The sequence below is a fragment of the Azolla caroliniana genome, unplaced genomic scaffold (genome assembly GCF_043228905.1).
Source record: "Azolla caroliniana isolate FFs.n. ecotype wild unplaced genomic scaffold, voAzoCaro1.0.p SCAF_31, whole genome shotgun sequence".
In the NCBI taxonomy this organism is placed as follows: Eukaryota; Viridiplantae; Streptophyta; class Polypodiopsida; order Salviniales; family Salviniaceae; genus Azolla; species Azolla caroliniana.
This window is the reverse complement of record NW_028230466.1, coordinates 56,113-82,116: the sequence shown is the minus strand read 5'-3', so window position 1 is coordinate 82,116 and position 26,004 is coordinate 56,113. Positions and strand designations below refer to the sequence as shown.

The 26,004-nt window shown below is 37.2% G+C and overlaps 2 protein-coding genes and 1 pseudogene across 2 annotated transcripts; 2 read left to right on the top strand and 1 right to left on the bottom strand.

Moving 5' to 3' along the window:
• Positions 1-660: 660 nt before the first annotated feature.
• On the top strand, positions 661-774 carry LOC147849570 (U6 spliceosomal RNA; annotated as a pseudogene).
• Positions 775-5,372: 4,598 nt separating this feature from the next.
• On the top strand, positions 5,373-18,104 carry LOC147849569 (uncharacterized). The gene is made up of 16 exons (XM_087337358.1): positions 5,373-5,507; positions 5,630-5,735; positions 5,966-6,110; positions 7,449-7,524; positions 9,244-9,326; positions 9,436-9,567; positions 10,195-10,399; positions 12,359-12,520; positions 12,667-12,840; positions 13,233-13,321; positions 13,409-13,507; positions 13,606-13,759; positions 13,920-14,070; positions 16,534-16,721; positions 16,792-16,922; positions 17,434-18,104. The coding sequence occupies exons 1-16, from the start codon at positions 5,478-5,480 to the stop codon at positions 17,612-17,614; spliced, it is 2,106 nt and encodes a 701-aa protein (XP_087193484.1). The 5' UTR covers positions 5,373-5,477; the 3' UTR covers positions 17,615-18,104.
• Positions 18,105-19,696: 1,592 nt separating this feature from the next.
• Positions 19,697-25,741, bottom strand: LOC147849568 (uncharacterized). The gene is made up of 10 exons (XM_087337357.1): positions 25,548-25,741; positions 25,237-25,304; positions 25,088-25,149; positions 24,837-24,986; positions 24,544-24,717; positions 23,769-23,984; positions 21,858-23,689; positions 21,709-21,774; positions 21,545-21,614; positions 19,697-21,460 (listed from the first exon to the last, which is right to left on the bottom strand). The coding sequence occupies exons 1-10, from the start codon at positions 25,700-25,702 to the stop codon at positions 19,796-19,798; spliced, it is 4,458 nt and encodes a 1,485-aa protein (XP_087193483.1). The 5' UTR covers positions 25,703-25,741; the 3' UTR covers positions 19,697-19,795.
• Between the last annotated feature and the right edge of the window lie 263 nt (positions 25,742-26,004).

The following is a 26,004-nucleotide window of genomic DNA, read 5'->3' as shown; positions in this document are numbered from 1 at the left end:
GCAATGCAATACATGTTTTCTCGTTTGATGATTGAATTGACATGTGTTTCCAAAAGCTCTGTGTGTTTTTCCTGTCTATGTCTCTCTCTCTCTCTCTCTCTCTATATCCTGAACTTTAACATAAATAAATAAATATAGCCCTTCTTCTTGCCCTTTCCCCTTTTTGCTACAAGAATGAATGCCGCAGGTCTGCGTTCTTACTCCTAATACATACATAATCTTTATTGCATTCCCCAATTGGGGATCAAAACTGGAGGGAGTATATGAGAAAGAAAGAGAGATTGTGACTCTGGCTCTTCTTTTATGGGCACGCATGTCATTCTATTCTTTCTGTACCAAAAGGGAAGGGAAGGGGTTCGTAAGAGCATGCGTGTGTGCGTGTGTGTGTGTGTTTTCAAAGTTCAAACCGAAGACACTGTTCAAGAAAAGCATGCCAATCAAGCAGCTGAGCTGAGTCCACACCTATCCATCATCATCATCCATTTCGGCCGCTTTCACACTGTCGTACCAATCCAGCACAGTGGATGGATTGCTTGGATGGCCTCCCACACAAACACACACATCCATCCCTCTATTTTGCTACTAACTAATATTACTTTGCTTACTTCTATACATTAACCTTGAGAAATGAACAGCAAGTAAATACATATCACTACTAAATTTAAATTTAGAGCTTTGACATCTTGATAAAATTGGAACGATACAGAGAAGATTAGCATGGCCCTCCGCAACAAGGATGACACATGCACAAATCGAGAAATGGTCCAAATTTTCTCATGGGCCAATTTTGGTCTTAGAAGACATTAATATATCGTTCTTTCTCTATCTTTGTGTCTTGTTGTCTTTCTCTCCGATTTTGTCCCTCCACCCCTCATTCTTGTCCCCAACACTAGGGTCGGATAGTTTCTTTTTACTAAAGGGGATGAAAATTAACCATCGTATCCTTCTTATTTATGTCTCTATGTAAATGATATGCTTACTCTCAACCTTTATTTATTTATGTACGTGCCCTCCCCTCCCCCTCTCCTCACATATGCACACACGTATGCCTGGCTTGGTCAATGTCACATGTCAGTGAAGATTAAGCACATTGGTTATGTATATTAGTATGTTCATTATAATTAAGTGGCGTTTTGACGTTGGCAGACACTTAGAAATGGGTTTTTGCTAATTATGGGATCTATTTGGAAAGTTAGCTTGCCCTAACCTAGTCAAGGGCATCAAAAGCATAAAAATGAGCAAAATGAATCATGATCATTCGTCTATAATAGAAACATAACCCTAATTTTCCATTCAAACAAGGAGCACAACATAGTTGTATAGTCTAGGTGGGCAATTGTGACAAAAACCAAGAGTAGCGGACTTCCTTGGGCTCCATTTTTAGATATAAGCATCTCATAGTAAGCTTCCTTTCATCGTTGAAGTAGTGAGTTCTTTCTTAGACATACATATATACAAGCATATTTTTGTAATTTCTTCTTTGCGCAAACGAACGGTACATATGAATTCTGAACAAATATTACGGCTATGGTTGGAATTCGAGTTTAATGTTTTTTGTTTCCCCAGAGCCATATATGTATATATAATGACAAGACATAGCAAGTGTCAATTAAGGTTTAGGTTGTCTTTATGCGTTGAATGATCATTTCGTCTAGTCGTATTTTTGTAAAGCTATAAAGACGATGATTTGAGTGGGACCACATCACTCTTGGCCAAAACACAATCTATAGGTATTGTCAAGATGCTCTTTCTCTCTCTCTCTCTCTCTCTCTCTCTCTCTCTCTCTCTACAATATTTATTCCTTCTCTTCTTTCTAAGTCTATCAAATTGATATAACCAATGTATAGAATCATAAAGCACCATTCTAGTACATTGGCAACAAGGTTGATGCCTCCATTGGAAAACAACCCTAAAATGCCTTTACCACGATGATTATACTCTTTGGTCATTATAATAAATACAAAGCAACTAGAAGCAACAAAAAGTTGAGATTTAAAAGACATTAAAGAAGAAGGGGTACATACACACTCAAGATCTTGAAAGAGAAGAGAAGAGAGAGAGAGGTATCTAGAGAATGTCTCTCTCCTTGTGCGTGTGTGTTTTGCTGAGATATATCACCAAACTAGAGTCGAGTTCCCCTAAAGCCATGCACCACCACACTTTATTGTAGATAGATATAATCATGCGAAAACTATATATAAATGCGTGCAAGTGTAATCCTACAACTTGCTAAGTGTGCAAGGTGTAGGTTGGTTCGCCTGATTTCTTGAAGTAATGATCTTCAATTCAACATTGTTACGATAATTGTGCAACTTGTACATAGATGCTTGCATAGATCTGTTATTTTTGTAACAACTAGCAATCCCATCCTTAGGAGATTGCCCGCTCATAAGCGAGACTCGAGAGTGAGCGACACCTACTTTACCCTAAACTTTGTTCATAAACTATTTAATGCTTCGTTATTATTGGTACTTTCTTATGACACCTAATATATAGAGGGACCTTCTGTACATGTACATATGGAGAACCCATTAGCTTTATTTATGGAAATTTTCCATGTAAACAACACCATCCATCAACATCCTGACTTGAATGGAAGTTGAATGGTCATAAAAGCCTAGTGGGCCCACAAAACCAAAACCCCATGAATGTATAATAAGCCTTAAAAGTTAAAGCACATTCTACGAATGCATTGCTCGTACTTTGGCCTCAGCTCGAGATGACTTCATTGTGTTTGTACACATGAATGTAACACCAGTGCCAAACTATGTATTTCATTGTGATTAGTGGAATAAATGTTCTCTTGTATTCCCATCTCTACTCAACACCATCATTGCCTTCGTTTTGTATTGAATCAATTCATGTTCGTTGACATCTAGAGAATCATGGATGCGCATAATATGCACCCTCTTAAAAACATACAATTTGCTTAATTCAATGTTAATGTTTAATCTGTACAAGACATCTATAATGTGTACTATATTATGCATCGTATGGACTATCGATGTGAATGCATGATGTAGTCATTGGAATTTAATGGTTATCTAGACATCTCATGTAATTACAATATTCCACTAATTGAAAGTTTTAAGATAAAATGAAGACGAAAAGGAGTTGGAGTGGACCAAATGCAAAATGTTATTTCCCTTGTCACATTTCACATAAAATTTAACCTTTTCCAACAAATATTGTGAAATGCACGTAAAGGGAATCAAAACCAACTTGCTTAGGTTCTTACTTCTTGTTCAAATTATAGTCGATACAAAGGTACCCATTTGGGTTGGCTTAGCTTAGCCACATGCGTCCTAAAAAGGGTGTGCTAAAAGGGTGGCTCAAAGGAACACATGTACATCACAACATGAATGCATGCGTGCTAAAAAGGGGCACAGAGGAACACATGCACACACAACATGAAGGCATGCACTTGTAGCAAAGGGACACCACAATATCAACCACCTCATTATGTGTCTCGTGGGCTTATCTACTTGTGTTAGTATATCGGGGTGCATTGCATCATAATATGTATGCTGACTATTTACTTATTTTTTGCATCTTCCTCATTTTTCTAAAAAATCTACACCGACATCGATTTTGTTCACTTAGACAAATATGCTCGCGGTCCTTTTTACTCGCATGTCTTCCATATTTTTGCCATAAAAACATAGTCATGCAAAAATTGTTTACACTATTAATATTATGGAGAGGCCATTCCCAACAATTTTCTAGTTTTAAGTAAGTTTACGTTTTGAGACACATTCTCTGCCCTACTAGTCAAGCTGACAAGAACAAGTCTTATGATCTAGTTTACATTTCGTCAAAGGCTAGTCCAAGTCAATACTTATGATCCGGTTCTCGCACTACAATAACTCAAAAGATGAGATCCAAATCATGCACACATGCTCTCTCTCTTGATCTCTTTCCCCTTCTTCGTCTTATTTTCTCATAAAAATAACATATTAAAACAACATCCCTTCTCATCCATGATACAAAAGTGTGGATATTATTGTGAGGTGAACACTCGATGGTGATGTAAGACTATCTACTATAATGGCAAAGCTTGGAGAAAAAAGGTGCCCACTGAGCTTAGTTTTGAAAACCACCAAATACGATTTCCTTTTGGCATTTGTATTGATTGTGGTAGCCCATGGATGCCATCAAACAAGAACCCATTTCTTATGCTCCAATTGTTCCATGACTCCAATAGGCACCGTCATTCAAGTATGATTCTGTATGATGGGTAGAGGAAACCTCACGGAAAAGGTGACAAAAAGCTTCCCAGTTAACAATGGCTAAAGTTACAATATAACATTCTAAATTCTTATAATAGCTAGGCATGTAAACAATTTGCCCCTCACACCTTCCTTGATCATGGTATAGAAAAACATGTCTCATGTGAAATGATTCAACGTTTTTAAGCCCCCCATTGCATTTTAAAGAAACACTTTTGCATGGAGTGGAAGATGAGATTCCCATTTTCCATCATCATCATGGTATACATCGTGTAATGTGCCAATATCGTCACCATTAACTAACTTGCGTGGCCCAATGAGGTGTTTCTTCAAGTTAGGTCTTTGCTCAATTGTGGTCACTTCTTTGGGCAAGGTAGTTAATTGGGGTCATTCCACCATCATCCCTGTTGTGGGCGAGAGGAGTTAGGGAGATGATCAATCTCCAAGCTTTGATTAATTATGTTGCTATTAAGCGAGATTTCTCATAGTTCACAAGATAGCTAATAAACTAGATAAGCACTTATTGACATCAACACTTAAACAATCTTTACTTCAACAAAGATAAAGAAATATTAAGGGAACAAGAGAAAGTTAGTTATTTTGAAGATAATACAAGCTCAAGCATAAAAGTGCTCAACATATGGCTCTACCTTAAAGTGTAGAAAGTGAAGGAAAAGCCACAAAATTAAATTATTATGCATTGAGGCCATTTCATAGTTCCACATGTATGGAGAATTGAGTTAATGGCATTGGGACAAAAAGACTACTCTACTAGTGGTGAGACGAGTCGGAAGTAGATGTTAATATACTCCCAAGCCTACTTCGAATGATTATATTGACTTAATCATTTAACATGAAAAAAATTAAGGAAACAGACACAACAATATAAGAAAACAAGCACGATCAATGACATTAAGGGACACATTACAAGTTACAATCAACCCAAAGGATTAAGAATTGGTCTTGCATACATATATAAGTAAGCTGATTATAAGTTATAACAAAGTTAGGAGATAGGTATTAGGAGAGGATTAAAAGCTATATAGCTCAAGTTCTTATAGATTGATTAAAAGAAGCCAGCTAAAAAAAAGACTGATAAAAAGGTATTCTGTAGAACTAACCAACCAACAAACGCGAAGGAAGGACAGAAGGGCTAAACGAAACGAACGAACGAACGAACACAGACGCCGTGTGATTAACGGCCATCAGAGCTTTCCATTGCTTTTGTCGTCTTCACCATATCCGTCCATGATGCCGTTCTGTGATAACCCCGTGGAGGTAAATAGCTTCTCTGTGCCTTCTGCATTTATTCGGGCTATCAACCATCCTCAGACAAAGTAAAAGAACTCCTAAATTGCCAGACGATGTATATTCACAGCCTAACTTGATCCCTTTTTTAGGATCGCGGGGAATTTTTCCATAGAATGAGTCAGAGAAGCTCTGACACAATGTCATCAATTGATTTATGGGATGATTCAAGTGGCCTAATGATGGGAGGTGATAACGGTAAGAAAATGCATCCATCATCAAAGTTTTCTGCTAGATTTACGATCGATCCTCAGAGTTTGATTTGATGCTTGTAGTTCTAGTGAATTAATGGGAAAATGTGGTCACATCATGTATATTGCAGAACATCAATTCCGATCGATGAAGCGAACTCACGATAAATATAGTTTTTGTATATCATTTGCTTAAATATTACCTGAATGTGAGAGGGATTTAATCTATATGTGCAGCTGATTTGTTTAAGAATGGCTTCACAAACATGGTTCAACAACTCCAAGACAAACAATCTTGTGTTGTAAAACTCGAGAATGAAATCAAGCATTTGAAGGAGGAAAAGATGAAGCAGGAGTATCAAAATCATATTTGTGTAGCACGGTATGTGAAATCATGTGATTCTACAGAACTTGTTTATTATTTTGAACCAAATATCAAAATCTTCTAATTCTTTCTTACCTCTCCATTTTTTAGAACAAGTTTTCCTGCTGGCTGTGCATTGTGCTAGAAATATGAGTCTAGCTAGTGTTGTTTTAGGATTTTTAATCTTTTCCACATTTTTTGCATGCATTGAGCAGATCAAGCTAGGCATATGACTAGGTACGGGTCTGGTTCGGCTCAGTTTCTTGGCCATGACCACTTGTGGACAGTGATGGTACTTCACATCTTTCTAGTTTCAATCCTTGGAATTTATGGGAACCAACAGGCTCCTTCTCCTGGGTTTTTAAACTCTGGATATATTCACACATTTTATATTCTTTGGAATTATTTCCATGTCCTTTTGATCCCTTGAAAATAGTAATTTTTATTTGAAGGGGCAAAGAGCATGATATGATGTGAGGATGAAATTTAGGAGGCAATGCCTTCAACTTGTGATACACAAACATGTTTCAAGTTTGGACTCAAAGAAACTCTGATCATGATTATAATACGTATAACATCCATTGTATTTTCTGTTGATATATCCTGGCCTCACTCCAACCGAGTCATTATGGCTATTATTTTGTCTCTCTCGTTTCTCTTTCCATGTTATCTTCTTCTAAAGCTCAGCTAGGATGAGAAGGCTGTAATAGTTGTACCAGATTTATATGCTCTGTTACAATCATGATTATGGTTGGATGCTATTTTTCATGTCTGGATGTTTTCTATTACTGGACTTAAAAATTGAGAACATCAAAATTTCGTGAAATGTTGCTCCTATGAAAGGCCATGCTGGATTGACAGTTTCCTCTACCTATATGCACATGACACGAGTCAACCTGCAGTGGTGGTATTTTATAGGTACAAAAATCCCTGAAGCATCGTTTATGGCATATTATTTGATGGCGTGCCTGTTTATTCTTGTCTGAATGGGGTCTCCAAAGTGGGTTTGGCTTTTCTCATCGCCACCCTACGGTTGCATCAACAGGAGGTCTGATCTATGATCTTATGTGGAACTGAATCAAATACATCCTATTATTCAGAGGTTCCATTGTGCCAGATTTCAATAGACATCAACGCATGTGAAAGAGATAAAAAAAATAGAAATTAGAGTATAAGAATTATGTGAATTCAAAAGTGCTGATATCATCATATATAACACTCTCCTACACTACTATTTGTCTATCTCCATCCACGTATCATGCTAGAATGCATGAGATAATTCATCGACATATAAAAGATAACGGATATATTAAATTGTCTAGCTTTATCAAAATTTACTTGTTACCCTCATGGTAGGCTAAAAGATGAGATTAAGAAGCTAGAAAAAAAAGCTGAGTTTGATATAGAAGACCTGAAGAGACGTCAAAACAAGGTAATCATGTCTGAACACATTGCTCTGATGCATTTTTTGTTAATGAAAGTGATATTATTATATAGGCTTAACCTCAAGACATCAGTAGGATAGGTGTTTGAGTCGAGCTACATGGATTGACCATAATCTTTTCATTTTTTAGTAGCTTAATGTCCAAACCTACCCCTCTGAATGTTCTTCTTTGATGCATCTTGGTGTTTGTGAAAGCGATATTGTGGCTCATATGTAAACAATAGACTTAACCTCAAGACGCCAGTAGAGTCGTCAGTAGAGTAGTTGCTTGAGTGTAGCAACTTGGATCAATTGTAACCTTTTCATTGTTTGGTATTGTAATGTCCAAGCTCACTGTTTTGGATGCCAATCTACAGAAATGTTTTTCAGCTTGATAGTCTGTATATCTTGGAGGCTATTCTTCGGTATGATATTTTCTATGGTTTGTTTCCTACTTGTTAGTGGCTAATTATAATACAAACTCGTTGTGTAAAATTGTCTCTTGTGTGCAAGCAATTTTACTGGTATGTAACATTTCAATTCTCGTATATGTTAACAGCTGGTAGCAAAAAAGAAACTAAAATATCTAAATGTCTCTTAAATGGCCTATGAGACCAAGTCGGAAACTACCTCCAAAAATATTCTCTTCTTGTAGAACAAACCAAAATAAATCCTTGGGGAATGGGCTCCAAGTCTTCAACAATGCTCACCTTGTTCTAGATCATTCAAGATCAGAGGCTAGCAGCTTTGAATTCCCAAGAGTAGTCAGGTGGCTCGTGAAGGAGAATGTCTTGAAGATGGTGCAACTTGCTTAACGAGATTGTCTGTTATTTTGGATAACAATTGTTCTGGAGGCCATTAGAGAAAGTTGACATTTTTGGGTTTTGTTAACATCTCTCTTGTCAATAGAACCTTGCCAGTCAACGAATTCCCCTCGTGACTGTGTGGTATATGAGTTCTCATTGATGGCTAAGCCATAGTTGCATCTTCCAGCTTTGGCAGCTTGTTTGGAAATTCCTTTAGTCAAGCTCAAGTGGATGCAGAGAACCCCAACCCCAACCCACATGTTATGGGGGTATTGGTTTGAGGTACTCCAAGCTCATGAGGTAGAGCCTACTGATTTGGTTGACAATTACAGACCATCACTTCAATAAGTTGGCCTTGAAGGTGTTTCTCTAGAAGTGGTAGTGAATTGTGTCTTGTACCTATGCTGTGAGTAGAGGACGTCATGACAAGGCATTTTGATGTAGCTATCATGGTAGCTCTGTGTTCTTCCTTCTTGCAGATGCCTTTGTCTCGTTGAATCTTGGGTTCCTTGAGAAAACCAATTGGTTTAAGTAGGAACATCCCACGAAGATTTTTGTATTTAAAAGCGTTTAGCCTAACTAAGAAATCTAGTTCCTGTGTAGTTTATTTTTCTGCTGCTTCTAGCCTCTTTGACACTTGACTACTGTTCATAATAATTCTCTAACAGATTTAACAGTTTATGCAAATTGTTTTAACCCTATTGACACTTGGGCTCACATATTTTAATAAATTTTAGCATGTTAATGATATAAAAAGCTACTAAGTATCGAATAACTTGGATTTTACTAAATGTAAATTCGTTCCTTTCATTACTTGATACATCATTCATATTGTATTGTATGTATGTAATCATGTTTCAATTCAATAATGGCATTGTGAGATCTACTTTGATATCTGATAAAGTTTTGAATGTGCAAACAGATTGAGACAGATGTTCCATCATTAGGAGAGCAAATCAAATCACTGAAAGATGTACTGCATGATCTTAATATTTCTGAGACTTTGTGAGTCCACCGTTGCACGATTGCATTGGATGTCTTCTATTACTTCTTTCAAAGTGCTTCATTTAATTGTCTAATCTATATTTGTTATTGTTTTGATGCAACTTGTTAGGTATTCTGAAATAATCGCCATTCCCAAGGAATCACGAACAATCAGGGAGCACATTTTAGTCCTAGCTTATGAAAAGATGTTGAGTTACCGTAATGACATTGAAGCTTTACGACATGAACGAGACATTTCCAGGTTCACACATTTTCCTTATTGGTATCAACCTTTATTGGAATGTGTTTTTTCTTTCTGGCATCTCCATACATTATCCTATACCAACATGGTTTTTGGTGCACTCTCTGGATGGTGCGATTCAGAATGGACCAGAAATCCAGGCTTTCATTGCTCACCTATTGGCGTAGTTTTAAACCCTGGTTTAGTACCTACAATAGTAGTGCCAAAAATGTAAGAACATGTTTCTCTTTCATTTGAAGGAGCTGAATACGAAGTTTCTTGGTATGTGTCATGATAGCTGATTTGGCTATGATGACTTTTATGTCCACATCGAACACATCCTAATCAAATACCATTATGTTTGGGGTTGTGCAATATCCTCATTGAGGTGGTACAATTAATGACCTTACCTCACCTACGTTTGCAATATAATCCTATCTATCTTTTTCCATCAATCCTCGCATACCTTTTAAGCCAGAGTCCTCCTACTCATCAATTGTACACTTTTTACTATACTCCTTTTAGGTGATCTATAGTTGAGAAATTTCTCTGCATTGGTTGTATAATTTTTGCATCCACAATCGCTTATTCTGCTGATTTTCTAATGTATGTGTAGCTCATCTTCACTATAGCTGTTGTGATTAATAGGGAAGCTCTCTTGCGAGCCAATGATGAAGTCCAGAAGTTAAGGCGTGATATGCAACGGAATGCAGCAGTCAGTGCTTTTGATCAACAATCCAGAGACAAAGAAGCAGAAGTGATTTTGGCAAGGAATGAAAGGCTAGAAGCAGAGCTTCAAGATGCAACCTTGCAAATGCAGATTCTATCTGCAAAGGGTGCTTTGTACGATGAGGTTTATAGATCATTGATTCATTTTATAATTCAAGGAACTAAGCATGCTTCCTGGTTATGGAACCAATGTATGATGTACTATGTGGATATGCTTTTAAGCATTTTAATAATAAGGATGCCATTTGCGATTTCTTGCCTACTTTGGGAAAGTTTTGACCCTCCTTGCTGCCAATGCCATTGCCCTTCCTTTGACCCAACAATTGCCCATGATTTCTACCTATTGTCTTTATTTTCATTCAATGTTATCAACGAGAGAACATTCACGCCAACTGCAAAGGTTATGTAACATGCATGCCAAACATCTTGTATTTGGCCCAGGATGTTCTTTATGTATAGAACTAGCCAATGCATGATGTATCAGACAAATGTCAATTTCGTATTCCTGAGCAGATTGCTCATAGAGGTGTTTGTGAAACAATCATTGGGCTGTGAGACATCCAATTTATGAAGGAAAGTTACAAGCCTTTGAAGGTATCAAAGACATTGAGGGGATGCATAGGCACATTGCAGCGTTAGCCACCTCATGCAATTAGAAGAAATGTGCAACGCTCTATTTATGGGAGAAAGTGCGTGGCTGAAACCTATCTGAACAATCTTTGAGCACAGTGATTAACAACTTTACACACAATTAGCTTTCACCCAAATTGTAGTTATTAAAAGTGTGGTTGAGAAGAGGGTAAGAGTTTAGAAAATCCAATAGAATAGATCAATTGACTCCACAGTTTGGTGCCTTCAAAGGTATTTTATGATTATTCAAAGCCTACAAAAGAAATAAAATTTCAGCTAGTGTAGCACAACTCCTAGGAAACATGAACCCACAAGAATGTCCAAATGGACTTGTCCGGCTGCTGAAAATCCTACTATTAAAATCACAAACATTCGTAGGAGGTTTTCTTCAATCCATCATAAAGGCTTGTGCAGATAAACTTGCTGAAGGTGAATTCGGTTTTAGAAATCCTCTATAAATTACAGATAAAAAATTCCTAATTTCTGATATTGGTTGGAGGTTTTGTTCAATCCATCATATAGGCTTATGCACACAAACCTGGTGAAGGTGAATTAGGTGTTTTAGAAACCCTCTGTAAACAACAGATCAAACAATGCCTGGAAATCAATGATCAGAAACCCATTTCTTTTATCAGAAATGCATAATTCTAGATTCTATTTCTTATCAACCTAAAATCATCAAAAACTCTAATTTTGTGATTAATGGTGATAAGCGTGGTAGAGGTTGGCACTCTCTTCATGCGACATTTTATTCCTAGGCAAAAAATTCCAAATTGAGACCTCAAACCTTCTTGATATCACTCCCAACATTTGTCCAAGTAAACATGCATGTTGCATCCAGAACCTCATTCCCACGTGAGAATCATGGATTCACTACTTAAAACTCTAAACATATACAACCATTGTAACTTAAGGAAAATTGTGCAACTAATGACTTGCAATTGTAAATCAGCCAGATTGAGGTAAACCTAGATGGTTTATCTTCTAGAGCACACAATTATCAATCCAATGATATAGCATATGTACTCTAAAGTTATGAACAACTTTTGATAAGACAGAATCGGAGTTACTAATGTAGGGTTGGTTACAAGTGTTGAAGTACTGCATATGCATTGTTGCTACAACATAAGATTTGGCCACATTATCTAATGACTTCCAAGTATTGTAAAAGTGACCAACAAACACAATCACAAACTTACATGTATTCCTAGCCTTAATGCTAATCAATTATACAATCATTTGCCAAATTCTAATCTCACATTTAGCTATAGCATTGTCTACACTCGGAAGCCTTACATATGTTTTCTTACAGACATGCCAACATGCACATAAAGATAAGTAACAATAACATGGGAAAGTTGATGAGCAATAACTTATAAGAATTGACATACTGGGACAGATTCCTTTGAATACAGAGGATAAATAAGATGATAACCAATAGGTTTTGGTTCAGGTAAAGTGTAGCGTCATCAAAATGGAAGAGATGCTTCTTGTGAAAGAAGAGGAGAAAGCTGTTTTGTCGAAAACTCTCCAAAACTCTATTAGTGAAAAACAGCAATGTGAAGAATCTCTCAGAAGCAAAGAGCATTGCATAGAGCTACTTCAAATGGATAAGGTTCGATGTAAACAAAAAAATATTTCTAAGTCTAGCCTTGGTTTATCACCTGCATAAGAAACCCATAGAATAGAATATTCTATCATTATATATCACTATGATTCATATAGGTTCTGTTTTGAGTGTTTATGCAATGCTATTTGTAGGCATATCTGCAGGGTCAGCTTAAAGGACAGGAGGAGCAGTTACTTAAAGCAGAAGCTGAGAAAAAGAATTATGAAAATAAGCTGAAAGAGTTGGAACAAGGTCAACAATCATTCTATGATCAGCTCCTACATAATGAGAAAGCAAGCTTTGCTAATCTTGATCAGCGCTTACATGTGTGTAATTCTTTCCGGTGAAAATGAAAATGCACACATTGTAGGTCTTTTCTTGCAAGTGATATACTTCCAAATAGTTCTGAAGTTTTATATCTGAAAGTGATCGAAAATTTCAATGCACAAGTATTTTGGGGATTAAAACCTTGATTCAACTGCATATCTTGCTAACTTAGAAATTAAAGAGCTGGCTAAAGAAGCATGTGTAGCACAGGGGGAGTTGGGATTATAGTTAATATTCCAATATTCCATAAGATGAAGAGATGACATCAGAGAGTCATCTGATTATTTTTCTTGAATATGGTAAGCTAGGTGCTTGGTAAAATTTAAGAGTATTTATATATCAGATTGAATTTCAGTTCTGCTTTCATCAATACTTCTCTGTATTCTTGTAGGATGAGAAAAAGCAAATCCAAGAGAGAAATAAGCAGGAACTTGAATTGTTGAGAACCCAAGTCTTCGAGGCTGCAGAATTCGAAATTCAGTAATGTGTTGCATGAGTCAACTATATATATTGATATAATTCATAGTTGAACAAATTCTTATTGTTGAGATATATCCTGTTGTGTAGAATGCTTCGTAAAACAAGAGAGCTGGCTGTTGCTGAGTGTGAAAACTTCCAGGCAGCTTTAAAACAGACCCGGAAAGAAAACGAGGATTTATTGAAGAAGTGAGTCTAATGTTTAATTTGATATTCCTCCAAGTTTTAAATTACTGGCATATGTCCATGAATTCTCTGATGGTGTTTATTGGTCTCTAATGTAATAGGTGTGTTGAATTTCAAACCTCGAGCTTGAGAAATGGAAACGCAGAGGGCAACATCAGTAAAATAGATTCTGAACTACAGAAACGATATGAAGAAACATATCAGCTGCTTTGTCAGAGCGTTACTGAGAACGAATTGCTTGTTAAGAAAGTGGAGGTTGGTGTGGTTCTGCTTAAATTTCAAGATCTGCATCAGTTGCACTGGATAGCCTTAAATTAATCATTGTTTAGTGGAGGGAATGGCAAACCAAGAAAAGTGTATTGATTGTGAATATAATGTAATGTATCATGTTCCTCATTTGCTTACTGCATGACAGGTCCTCACACAAAGACTTACTGCATTGGAAAATGATATGGACAAAAGTGTTGCGGATTTGAAGTTGAAACTGGAATCTGCAAATGCTAATCTGAAACAATATCAAGTGGAAGAGCAGATTCTAAATGATATTGTTACTAGTGCATTCAAAGGTTTTGTTTTCTCTTTAAATAATATCCCCTATAAAATGAAACGAAAAACAGGAAAGATACTGTTTTCTCATAATACTCATGAAAGAAAACTACAATAACATTAGATTCATCTGCAAAATGTAGGTGATTAATACAGGAAATTGCACAGGGGATACAATAGATTCGGAAACAGCAATAATGATTTGCCTTGTGGACCATGATCTCAATATCATTGTAATCTATAGATAAAGGTCATTATCTCCCATCATTCCAGTAGCTTCCCTCGTTGCGAAGATATCTCTATTCTGGATCAATCTATGCTAGAGATATTTCAAAGACAAATTACAATCTATCTAACTTGAAGATCTTACATGTATAGATAACAAGATTCTTTAGTCACTTTTATTTTTATTTGTTTATTTACTTACATTTATTTTGTTCTCAAAGATGAGACAACATTTTAAGATGTAATCTCTTATTTTCTGTTTTAGGCTATTATGACCTAGTAAAATACACTAATATATCTTTCTTTCTTTCTCTTACAAGAGGTTGCTTGTGCTTGAGTCTCTCATGGATATGCAGCCATTGGTGCTCTTGAATGACAATGTGCATATATATCGTTCCAAGAGCACAAACTAGATTGTGGCTATTTAGTACACTTATCACATCGACACTTCTCTATGGATTAGAAACCTGGGGACCAAGCCTTAATAAGGCAAAATCCGGAAAGATTCGTCTCCACAAATTAAACGCGGAGTTCAGAAAGGTAGGGGGACCTTAGTCTCAATGATTGCCTGCATTAGAGGAGCAAAGCATTGGTGCCCCAAGATATAATCTAAATGGAGATGGGAGCAACCCCAGTATTCATTGAGGCATTATTATGATCAGTGACCGGTATCTGTTGGCTTTGGCAGCTGAAACGTAATGTTGAAACTTATGTCATCAAAACAACTTGCTAAACACGGAAATAGTCATCGTTTGTATGTGGAAACGTAACAATGGTTCGACTCTCATGGTATGAGCATAAATGCCCTGTCCTGGTTCCAATATAACTTGGATTGTCCCTATCTGAAAAGAATATAGTGATCTGAAGTGATATTATCAACTTCTATGACGGGAGAACATGGATCATCTTGGTGGGAAGAGGGCCCATTGAAGGCACGCTTTTTACACAAATTGGAGGATGGATTCATCATCAAGCCTCCTTATATGGAGATACATGTATCTTATGAACTACACACTTTGATAGGGCAGTTGTGGATCTCTTTGCATTTATTTAGAGATTGAGGTAGGCATCTCCGCATGCATACCTCTAGAAGAAAGAACTTGTTAACAGTGTCATCTTGGAAGTAGAAATTGAAGAACACTGTCTGTCGCTTTACTAGTTTTTATAAAATAAGAGGGAGATATCATTGCATAGAAGGCTTTGGCCCACTATGCAAGGTAATGGAATATGAGGACCAATGATGCCTATGGCTGTTCTTGCTAGAAATCCTTAGATACAAAAAAGTTGTCTCAGGACAATAACAAAACCACACAAGCTCATCGACCAAGAACAATCTTTGGTTTGTTCTCAAAGACAAGACATCATTTTATAATGTAATCTCTGGCTTGGTCTTGGAGGCCATTTTGGCCTCTTTAAAAGACATCGATATGTCGTTCTTTCATTCCCCAACACCTTTATTTCTTTTTCTGACTTCTTCCTGCCGACTGCTCTGTTTCACTCAATTTTCCTATGGTTCGTTTTCTTTATCTAGTTTTTTATTTTCCTATTTTTTCTAGGGGTTGTGTATTGATCTACTATTTCTCTGTTAAAGGTAGGAGGATAGAATCTTGTAGAATCTTGGCATAACCTGGTCATTCTTCTTCCAGGAGCCTAATATCCATGACATTAGCTTGACATAGCTTCAACAAGATGATAAAAGGATCTATATGGTCATACAGCTCAAGGTCATTTTGACTATTAGGTATTGATGACCTGATATATAATAGGGAAAAGTACCAAGATACCCCTGGAAGTTCGTCTATTTACCAGAATGCCCCTGGAAATTTCAAATTTACCAAACTACCCCTATGTCCAGAACATTACACTTTATAAAGTAAGTACAAAGGACCCAATGAATCTCTTAAGTAAATAAATTTGTGTTTGAAGGGTATTCTGGTAAATAAGGCTTGTAGATTTGAGTGTATAATTACTTTATAAAGTGTATTTTTTTGGACATAAGGGTAGTTTGGTAAATTTGGAACTTCCAAGGGCATTCTGGTAAATAGACGAACTTCCAGGGGTATCCTGGTACTTTTCCCTATATAATATTATCAGCAACTGTGCACCCTACCTACATTTCTCGGAAAGGCACCACTGTAGTCTGTATGAAAAAAGATGAGAGCCAAATTATTTTATTTCATGTGTTTGTCTCACCATTGCCCATAACCTATTATCTCATATATGGATGATTGTAACATTGCTGTACATATATCATGCAGTTCTAGTGGACATGGATGAAGATGACAAGCCTGCCAAGACACAATCCGAACCTATTTCAGCAATACAAGGAAGGGTTGATGTAGTATTCATGGTGCTCAAAAAGTGCAAGTTTCTCCAAGAAAATATCAAAATACTTGAAAAGGAGAAGGAAAGACTACAATCCCAACTAACTGATGCGGAGCAGATGGTAAGGACTATTCTGCCTACTTTATTCAAATTTGATAGAATATCTTAAGATATGAATGTGAATGTTTCAGAAAGGTGAAATGATGCAAAAGATTGTCTATGTGAACCAGCCAATTTCTTCTTTAGTTAGTGCATCTGAGTTGACAGAAAAGAAACTCAAAGAAATCTTTGAGCAAAAGGAAGCTTTAGAAGTCAAATTGAGGTATAATGATTTATCTGTAACTCACCCTTAGAATATAGCAATGACAGTAAGGATTCAATGCATATACTAACTAGAATGTGTTTAAAATAAGACATAATGAGCATGATGGAAAAGCATCGCTGTTGTATATTATTTAAGAGATTTAATTATTGCTCATAAATCCCTAGGTTACCGAAATTTAAATCACAGATACAGTGGTGGAGATTTCTGGTTTGACATGTAAGGTTAAACTCGAGACTGGGTTGATGATTCTTAATCATTTTAGTTTGAGATCATGCACACTAGCTGTCTACTCCTAAATTTGATATTAAATCTCTTTCATTTATGGTCTTGCATACTAGTGTTCACTCTCAAATTTTGAATTGATTCATTTTAAATGATAGCATTTCCCTTGAAAGACTCATATATAGAAAAACTAGTAGTGTTATTACCCTTCTTGAATGTTGAGGATAAAATTCGATTGGAATCCTAAGTCTAGTCTCCTCTTAATTAGCCTTGTATCTTGTGATAGGGAAGCATTGGCAGACAAGGAAAAGGCTAGTCGTGCTTTACAGAGCCTAAAGAATGACTTGAAAAGGCTCCTTGAGACAAGAGGAAATATTGAAGGTCTTCAGAAGCTGTTGATGGAAAAGGATTTTGTGCTTGGAAATGCAGTCTTGGAAAAGCTAAGGCGTTCTTCAAGCTGTTCATGAAGTCGTGTTTGCCCCTTGTGAAAAGAAATTAGATATTTTTCATCAATATCTACTTTTTCTGACGAAGAGGGCTTATCAATATTGAGAGAAGTGAAGAACAATGGCAGGTACAACTGTTCTGTGTGTGAGATGCTGAGTTGACATGATCACCTCAGAAGAAGTTTCTTAAAGAATGTCCCCTTCGTATTGTTTCATTCACTAGCAATGGCAAGGAGCGAAGGGTGAGTAGAGTCTCCAATGTAATATAGATCCTTGTATTTTTCCTTTAAGGGTGAGTGAAGGAGTGTCTTTACCGTGGTAGAACTTTCACAATGGGACAAGGAGCTTATTATTGTTCCACATGTAGGTTCCGTATATGTAATATTTTTCTAAAAGAAATAGTGATGTCTATTGAATGATGGTTTACTGTAGAGGAACGGTAGCCCAAAATTATATGTCACTAGAAATGACAAACACAATAATGCTGCATAATAAGCAAATATTTGAACAAGCATAACGCTCAAATTGTCAAATATCTTTGAAAAGTAAAAGATGCTCGCTCCTCAAAAGGCCCTCCCCAACTATTGTCTGGTTTAACATATCAGATGTCAAATTTTAGGTAGGACTTTGAACTTAAACTTCTTATTGCTGGGACTCAAGTTATTATTATTTATTTTATATGGACTTGAGATTCCAAAAGTTATGTGCTATATGAGCATTTTCTTAACCAATAACCAAGATCAAACAGCATGCATGTATTTTTAACTTTGGTGCCATGAAAGGGTATGAAGGTGAAAAATGACATTAGAACCAAATTTATGTGGTTTAGGGTTTACCCCATCACTTGCACCATGTGAGCTGAGACCTCGTAAAAAGGTAGAGGAACAGAATAACAGTAAAGAACCAACAGAGGATAGAAGACATGTGCAGCATGCTAAGAACACCTAGATGTATCCTATGTACTTCGTTATTACATCATTGAGGTTAGGCACATGTAACCCACTCAGCAGTCAGGAATAATTGCTTACATTATAGTTGTGCTATTCATACCCATTTTACTATTCCAACACTCATTATCAATTGTAGCAACACCTTATACGTTAAGGTCACTATCAGAGATCTTTACGAAACTTGAAGCTTTCTTTTGTAGTACTGGTACCCTAGAAATACACATGTAGAAAAAACACCACACTTGTAGCAAATTACTAGAATACCCTTAAATATTTGTTTGCAATAAAAATTTGGATCATTGGCAAAATTCAGCCTCTACTTCACTTCACTCTTCTTCTCATAAACATTGTTTTGTTAAAAGTTGAATGTTGATGCATTGCACCAGGATTTACCTATCACACTTGTTGGGCGTTAAAGAGTCAGATTCATTGAACTTGGATGGTGATGCTATATGGGGATACTGCACATCATTCGAGCCACATTGGCTACCCAAGTACAACAAAGGAGAAGTTTTATTCATCACGTGTCATAACTCTCAAACTAGATTAGCTATCAGGCCCAACAAATCCCAAACTTGATTAGCCTTTCAGCAAGTTTGAGACAAGAAAATACCTACTCACACAAAAGCAGAACCAACTAACTAATTGTACATAATCATGGAACCGTTGCAGGACTCACATTTCAAAAATGTAAGAAAGAGATTATGTGCTAAAACACTTAAATCATTCCATGTATACATCATATAAGATATGTATGCCCACATCTTATACATTCAAGACAATACCCTATTGATGTTCTAAAATATGACTAGAACTATGAGAGTGATTTCAAGTCTTCAGCAGCGAAAGCAATGAGCTTGATATTCTGTTCCTAATTAGAAACTCTTTATTACCTTAGTTTAAGATCATCCAAACTATTGAAACAATACCAGTGGGGAAATCCTAATGATCACAAGCACAGTCATTCACCATGGTCACAAAAACGGAACCTTTTAAATAGAGAAATAATGAGGCATCTAGACGAGTAAATGGAAAGCTAAAAGGGTTTGACGAAAGCTCTTTTTTTTTCAGCTACAACTCAATTTGCCACAGTATGCTACTGTTGATGAAAATTGTGATAAGAATATGAAATGATACCAAAATGAACTTCACGTAAAAATGCAAACGAGACTGCTTGTAATTTAGCTTGCACACATGTTCACAATCCATTTAACATTATGTTCAAGACTGATCAAATCAAACGAGTTCTTTGTTACTTTGAGCTCTCTATCTGCCTCATTCCGATGCTTGAGATAACTTTATCTTGAAATTCTGAGAGGACTATTTGCAGAGAATCCAGTGTTTTAATGTCCAAACATTCCCATTTAACACTCGCCTTTATGTCCTTCAACTGCTCAGTCAGAGCATTAATTCTCCTATTTGTTTGCTGATTAGACTCTATGGCAGCAATCATATCGCATGGCTGAGTATAACCAATGTTTGTTGTACATATTGTCAGGTCATAAGCATGATTTGTTGATACTGTTTGCTCATCCACACTGAGTAGTTGCGTGTCTCCAGAAGTTTCTGGGCTGTCTCCGTTGTTCCATTCATCGAGAGGATTTTGCAATTCTACATCATATGACAAAGTAGCAGATGATACAACAGTTTCAACATCCTTCGTTTCAGAAATATGTCTGCATGAAACCAGCTGTTTTTGCACGTTATTTTCAGTACCCATCCTTGTCTGAACTTCATTATCTTCATCCGAGCTCGTCAACTTCGCAGAATGCAGTTTGGGCATGCTTGCATCTGTGACATTTTGACTCTTCTCCCTCTCAACTTTTAGGTCCTTGGCTTCTTCAGGTGCCTCATCATAAGCATTCTCGGGTTTAGATGATCCTAAACCATTGTGAGTCAATGGGCCTTCAATTTTCTGATCCACCTTCATATACACATCCAAGGTTATCTCTTCAGGATCTTCAGAGTCAAGCACCACTTGACTCTGGCTGAAATCCATATTTGTGTATGTTTTCATGCCTATTCCACCACTCTGTTGTGTGCGTCTCACTTCTTTCTGGTGATCTGTCAATGGACATGGCAACTTTGGAGTAAGAGGAATGGCGACATACTCCACACATTCGTCTCCAGTAAACCTAACTTTTTTTCTGTTTACTGCAGTTCCTGAATCATATTCTGTTCTGGCATCTTGCACTTTCTCATAAGGGGGGAGCTCAGAAACATGTTGGCGTTTTGCTAGCTCTGAAAATGAGTCTGTTATTTTAAGACCTTTGTCTTTAGATCCATGAATATGAGAGGCATTAGAGAGGGGTCTTTTGATCCTTTCCAGCAATCCATCTACTGGCTGGTCAGCATGCACTCTTTTAATGCTCCCGATGAAGCTTGATGTCTGTAGCCTCTTTGTTGCCTTACCTTCGGCTTCAAGAGTGGAAGGTGAGAGTATCGAGCCTTCCATGCACATTTGTTCCTTGTACGCTCGTAGCTGTTTTCGTCCAGAGGACATGTCACATCTAGAGGACATATCTACATGAGGTTTTCCCTTCACCTTATTAGATTGCATGTCCCAACCTGGCAAGGAAATATTCACCTTATCTTTGAGTTGATTAAGTACAGGAATCAAGCATGGTGGATATTTCAGAAAAGATGCTTTAGTGCCATATGTTGCTTCCCAAAATGAAATAGTTATGTTGGCTATCAAAGTTTCTTCATGTTGAAATGCTGGTATCAGAAGGGAGGCTTGAATGGCCAGAAGATTTGAATCGAAATTTAGAGGAGGCCGACACTTCTCTATGCAGCTTAGGAGCTTCTCCCACACATTCGCCAGTGCACGCATGAGGATATCAGAAGATAATGTATTTTGCCTAATGCAAATTCTCTCAGGTGAACTAAGCCATTTTGCTAAAATCTTGGATAGTTCCTGGATGTGGTAAAGACATTATTAGAATCTCATTCGTTGCATCCTTGCATGACTTGTTACTTACAAGCAATATTCTAAGAATACCTGCAAATACATGAGCACATCCTGCTGTGTATTGAGCTGAGCTGAAAAACTTGCTAATGCTTCTAAAATCCTGATATGAAGAGAAAATCAAGGTTAAAGAAAAAGCATATGAAAGTTATCCAAAGTAGAGGAAAAGTAGACTAGCGTTAAAAGATAAATCGTACCTTGACGTGGAATCAAACCAATGATTTTCTTGGGTAGGGAGTTCATTCCATGCCAAATCTAAAAATCTGACAAGCTTCATAGGATTAAAAAGTTGGTTCAGCTTTAATAATACAAAAATGCATATACACAAAGTGAACAGAGGCCAAACCTAGATATGATACATAGAGCATCACGAATATTACTTGTATCCTCCACCTCATTTGCCAGCAAGCCATTAGTCAAATAAACTCCACTTCGGAAACTTCCAAACCTCCTCTTTCTATTTAGAGCAAACGATGCAAAGTTTGATATGTCTAAGTGTTTCAGAATGTGGACAATGATCGCACCAATTATGTCAGGGAAGATAAATCTTGTAAAATCATCATTTCTAGTGTGTGCTCCATTAGGCCAATGAGTTTCTAGCAGCTTCAAAATACTTCTGCAATGACCACTGGCGAATAGATTTGATTTTGATGATTTCAATGATGAGATTCGTGAACCACAATTAAAGAGTGTAGACCATGTCAAAACAGCATGTTCTACCTCATTAACAGCTTGAGAAGATGTCATATCCTGGGTTCCTTTGGAACTTCCGTAACATTTCGAACCATCATAATAAGGCAAATTATAGACATACATTGAGAACTGCACAGGAAATAGCAGAAATGTGTTTATAACTTGAAATCCTGAGTCATCAATACCATCATGAGTAGTTGGTATATCATTTACACTGTCCAGATAATTTTCCAAATGGCCAGCAAAAATTTTCCAGACTCTAAGTAAGAAAAAATACTTCTGCAATGGCAGAAACATTTTGGTTGTGGTATCTCCCTCAGCAGTCCATGGTCGCTGCGTGTGTTCCCTCACCATGGAGAGGAACTGAACCAAGATATTGCCCATTCCTCTTAGATTATCCATTATACCGAGGTCTGTCTTGGTAGCAATGGCAATCTTTTCAAGTTTTTGTAAGACCTTAACCTCTTCTCCATCTATAGAAAATATGTTACATCCAAGTTGAATCCACACTCCAATAATGTACACAATAGGAGTTATCAGCTCATCTGAGTTGATCTGATTCCGAGCTGAATGCAATGGGTTGTCAAGTATGGTAGATAATTTACATGGGTGTTCAAAGAGCAGTTTATAAAAGGACGATGATAATACAAGAGAGCCAAGATTCATTAAGACCTCAACAACTGGCCATACAACAGAAACCAAATGCTCAGTGCTTAGAAGTAACTTGGCCTCCCTAGAGAGTTTGCTAAATAGCATAAGTAGAGAATGTACAGATCTCACATGTTGCTCTGAGGGTCTAAGAACCCCCTTCTCATCATCTTCTACACATTTGATCACTAATGACAGAATTTTCAAGCTTCCATTTAGACTGAGGTTATCGCATTTGTGTTTGTAGTTCTCTAATCCGCATTTCCAGAGGATCATTACATATTTCAGTATGGACTCAAGTGCATCCAAATGCCATGTGGTCCATTTTATCGTTCGAGAACTTTCAACTTCTCTCGCATATGTAGATATGGGGGAACTCTTAGGAGAAGCAAGCTGTCCCTCTGAAGTAATAGAAATATGCTGAGGTGAGTTCATTGGAACTCTGTTTGGAACCTTGCAAGCTATTAATTCAAACAATGCATTCAAGCAGAGTTCCCACACCCAAGGAGTACAAGCATCAGGACCAGACCTAAATATCACCTCAAACATAGGAGATACAACAACATCTTGAACAAGCATATCATTGATCTGACAGTCCAACTGGTGAGCAAGGTGAATCCATGTGCGCCAACATGCAAGCTTCACGGACTCGTGACTTTTACTGTTCATGATGGTTATCAAAGGTGTCATTAAAAGTTTTAAACGTTTTATAGAACAACTTGTATGTGGTTTGTGAGCGTCTGCAGATGGAGGGGATACGCCCTCTATTTCTGATTGAATACTGTCTTCTATTGCTGAACACCGGAGAAATGCACCAATCAAAGCTTCCCATGCAACCTGTGGCAAAACCAATTTCAACTATCGGTGATGTACTAGAATCAAACTGGTTAAATTAAAATTAAATGGTAATACAAACCAGTGAAGCAATTTGAACTTGAGAATCTTGACTGGTAAATGTGGTCTCTACTACTTTGAGCATGCGGTTCAGAAGATGTCTTTTCTCCCCAGCTTGAACTCCAAGGAGTCGAACAAGCCAACTCCAAGCACGAATTGTAGGTATCATTAAGCCCCTTGATGCTACCATCTTTTCCATATTTGGCAAAAGACTTTGAGATATATCTATAGCCACAACCTGTACAATGTCAACCATGGCCAAACATTTGAGACAGATTTGTGGTGCAATGCTTATGCATGATAAACATAACTACAGTATCAATAATGCTGGCCTCACTACAAACAGCTTTGCAGTGTTTCAAGAGCCTACTTGGTATTCAGCATCAAGATCAAATTTTTGTGCTGTACTTCAACTTTATAATTTTCCTCGTCACAGCAAAATTTACCACTACCAATATGTGGATGATTAAGAATGCAATTTGAATGTAATCACGAGCATGAATACATCACACATACAACAACCCTAATGATGCAAATATCAGTGTCTGTGTGTTGCACCATGGTGTCATGTATGTTTTATTGTTGTAGCCTTGTTTACACCGATGTGCTGGGATCTTTCGCCCAATAGATAGTGGAAATGCATTGGCTTTATCCCATTTGCAATTCCTTGTGAATTATTCAAAAGGACACAATATATTGTTCTCGTTGAATAAAGAGGGTTGAGGTCCTCTTCTATGAGGAATCTGTATTGCAAACACATTATGAAACAAAATTAATGCATGAGTTTCATATAGCACCTTTGCAAGGGAAGAATGTGTTGGCAGTAGCATTGGCTCGAGATCCTTCAAACATCTTTCTGCTATATCTCTATCCCTTTTATCAGCAGCTAGCAGCCTTTTATATATGAGAGGTGCCCAAACAGAAGCAGTCATCTTCATTTTTGGAACCTTGTTCATCATTTTTACAATAGCCTATATTATCAAAAACAGTATCATAAATTTAGCTTATCTTATATCTAAACTACTGAGCATAAGCTACCAAAACAAGTGCATTGTAAATATTGTGTGACAAAGGTCGAAGTTTGATATGCCTGAAGAGCTTCATATGTTATCGCTTTTGAGCCCATGGGGTTATCAATAGCATATACGATAGCTTGTATTATAGCATCCATATTGCTTTCAAGTTGTGACATCCCAAATTCTTGAATTCCAAGACACCAAACGGCCAAGTTACAGAGTACCTGGATAACATGCGTAGAATTATAAAATCATGTCAACTGAATGAATAAAATTTACATGAATAGAAAGCATGCCAAAGAAATATAAAGAAAAAAAAGCATACTTTCCGATCAGTTGAAGTGATGAGTTTCACTAAAGAAAGCAATACCATTGAAGAGCTTTCAACTGCAGATGATATTTATAAACTTAGAAGTCCAAAGTTGCAAAGAATAGCATGGTGTTTTTATAATAATAAATTGGATTAAAAGTTACCTGAAAACATCGTCACAATGTTCTCTTTGTGTATGATATAGCCAAGAGATTTTATAGCCATTGCCACGCTGGAAAGAAGAATTAACAACAACTTTTGAAAGGAAAAAAAAGGAGAGACAAAAAAAATCTGTAACGAAAGGCACGCTAACAAAAAGAAACAAGTTTTGGGAAATCTAATTTCTATTAACTCTGTAGGCTAGCAAGATCAACGTTTCTCCAATACAAGAAGCACGAATTAAATAGTTCTACACGATAAGTTAAACAGATAATCTTTTGTTACGCAAGCGAATTGATGAAGAGAATTGACTTACGTTTCTTCGTCAGGAGAATTGAGCTGAGAGAGAAGGGGTTGGATGAGCGACGGGGGAAAGCAGCTGTGCTCATGGCGATGTAGGTGATCCAGGAACGGGCGCAGAAGCTCGGCTTCTGCATCTCCCGACATGCCTCCATCGCCGATCTCGATCATCTCTCTCTCTCTCTCTCTCTGTGTGTGTCTGTGTCTGAGTCTGTGTTTGGCGTGTGATGAAGGGAGAGGAAAACGCCCGTCTGTCTGTTTCGACGGCACAGGTATTGGCGCCAAAAACGTAGTCTGCAAATTAAAATCGGACGGATCTACATACATACATACTGATACATACATACATACATACATACATACATACATACATATAGCTCGTGACTAACTACTACCAAATATTAAAGAGGGCAAGTGAGGGAATCGCGGAGAGGGACGGTGCAGGTCGCACCGCTGATGGCGCGTTCGATCTC

What these genes read in the sequence shown, in the direction of transcription:
- LOC147849569 (XM_087337358.1), top strand. Translation starts at nt 5,478, where the DNA reads ATGATGCCGTTCTGTGATAACCCCGTGGAG. An exon ending in TGAAGAGACGTCAAAACAAG is followed by an intron (nt 7,525 to 9,243) that starts GTAATCATGTCT and finishes ATGTGCAAACAG; the next exon opens with ATTGAGACAGATGTTCCATC. An exon ending in AACGAGGATTTATTGAAGAA is followed by an intron (nt 13,508 to 13,605) that starts GTGAGTCTAATG and finishes CTAATGTAATAG; the next exon opens with GTGTGTTGAATTTCAAACCT.
- LOC147849568 (XM_087337357.1), bottom strand. Translation starts at nt 25,702, where the DNA reads ATGATCGAGATCGGCGATGGAGGCATGTCGGGAGATGCAGAAGCCGAG. An exon ending in AAGTTCAAATTGCTTCACTG is followed by an intron (nt 23,690 to 23,768) that starts GTTTGTATTACC and finishes GTTTTGCCACAG; the next exon opens with GTTGCATGGGAAGCTTTGAT. An exon ending in TGGTTTGATTCCACGTCAAG is followed by an intron (nt 21,615 to 21,708) that starts GTACGATTTATC and finishes TCTTCATATCAG; the next exon opens with GATTTTAGAAGCATTAGCAA.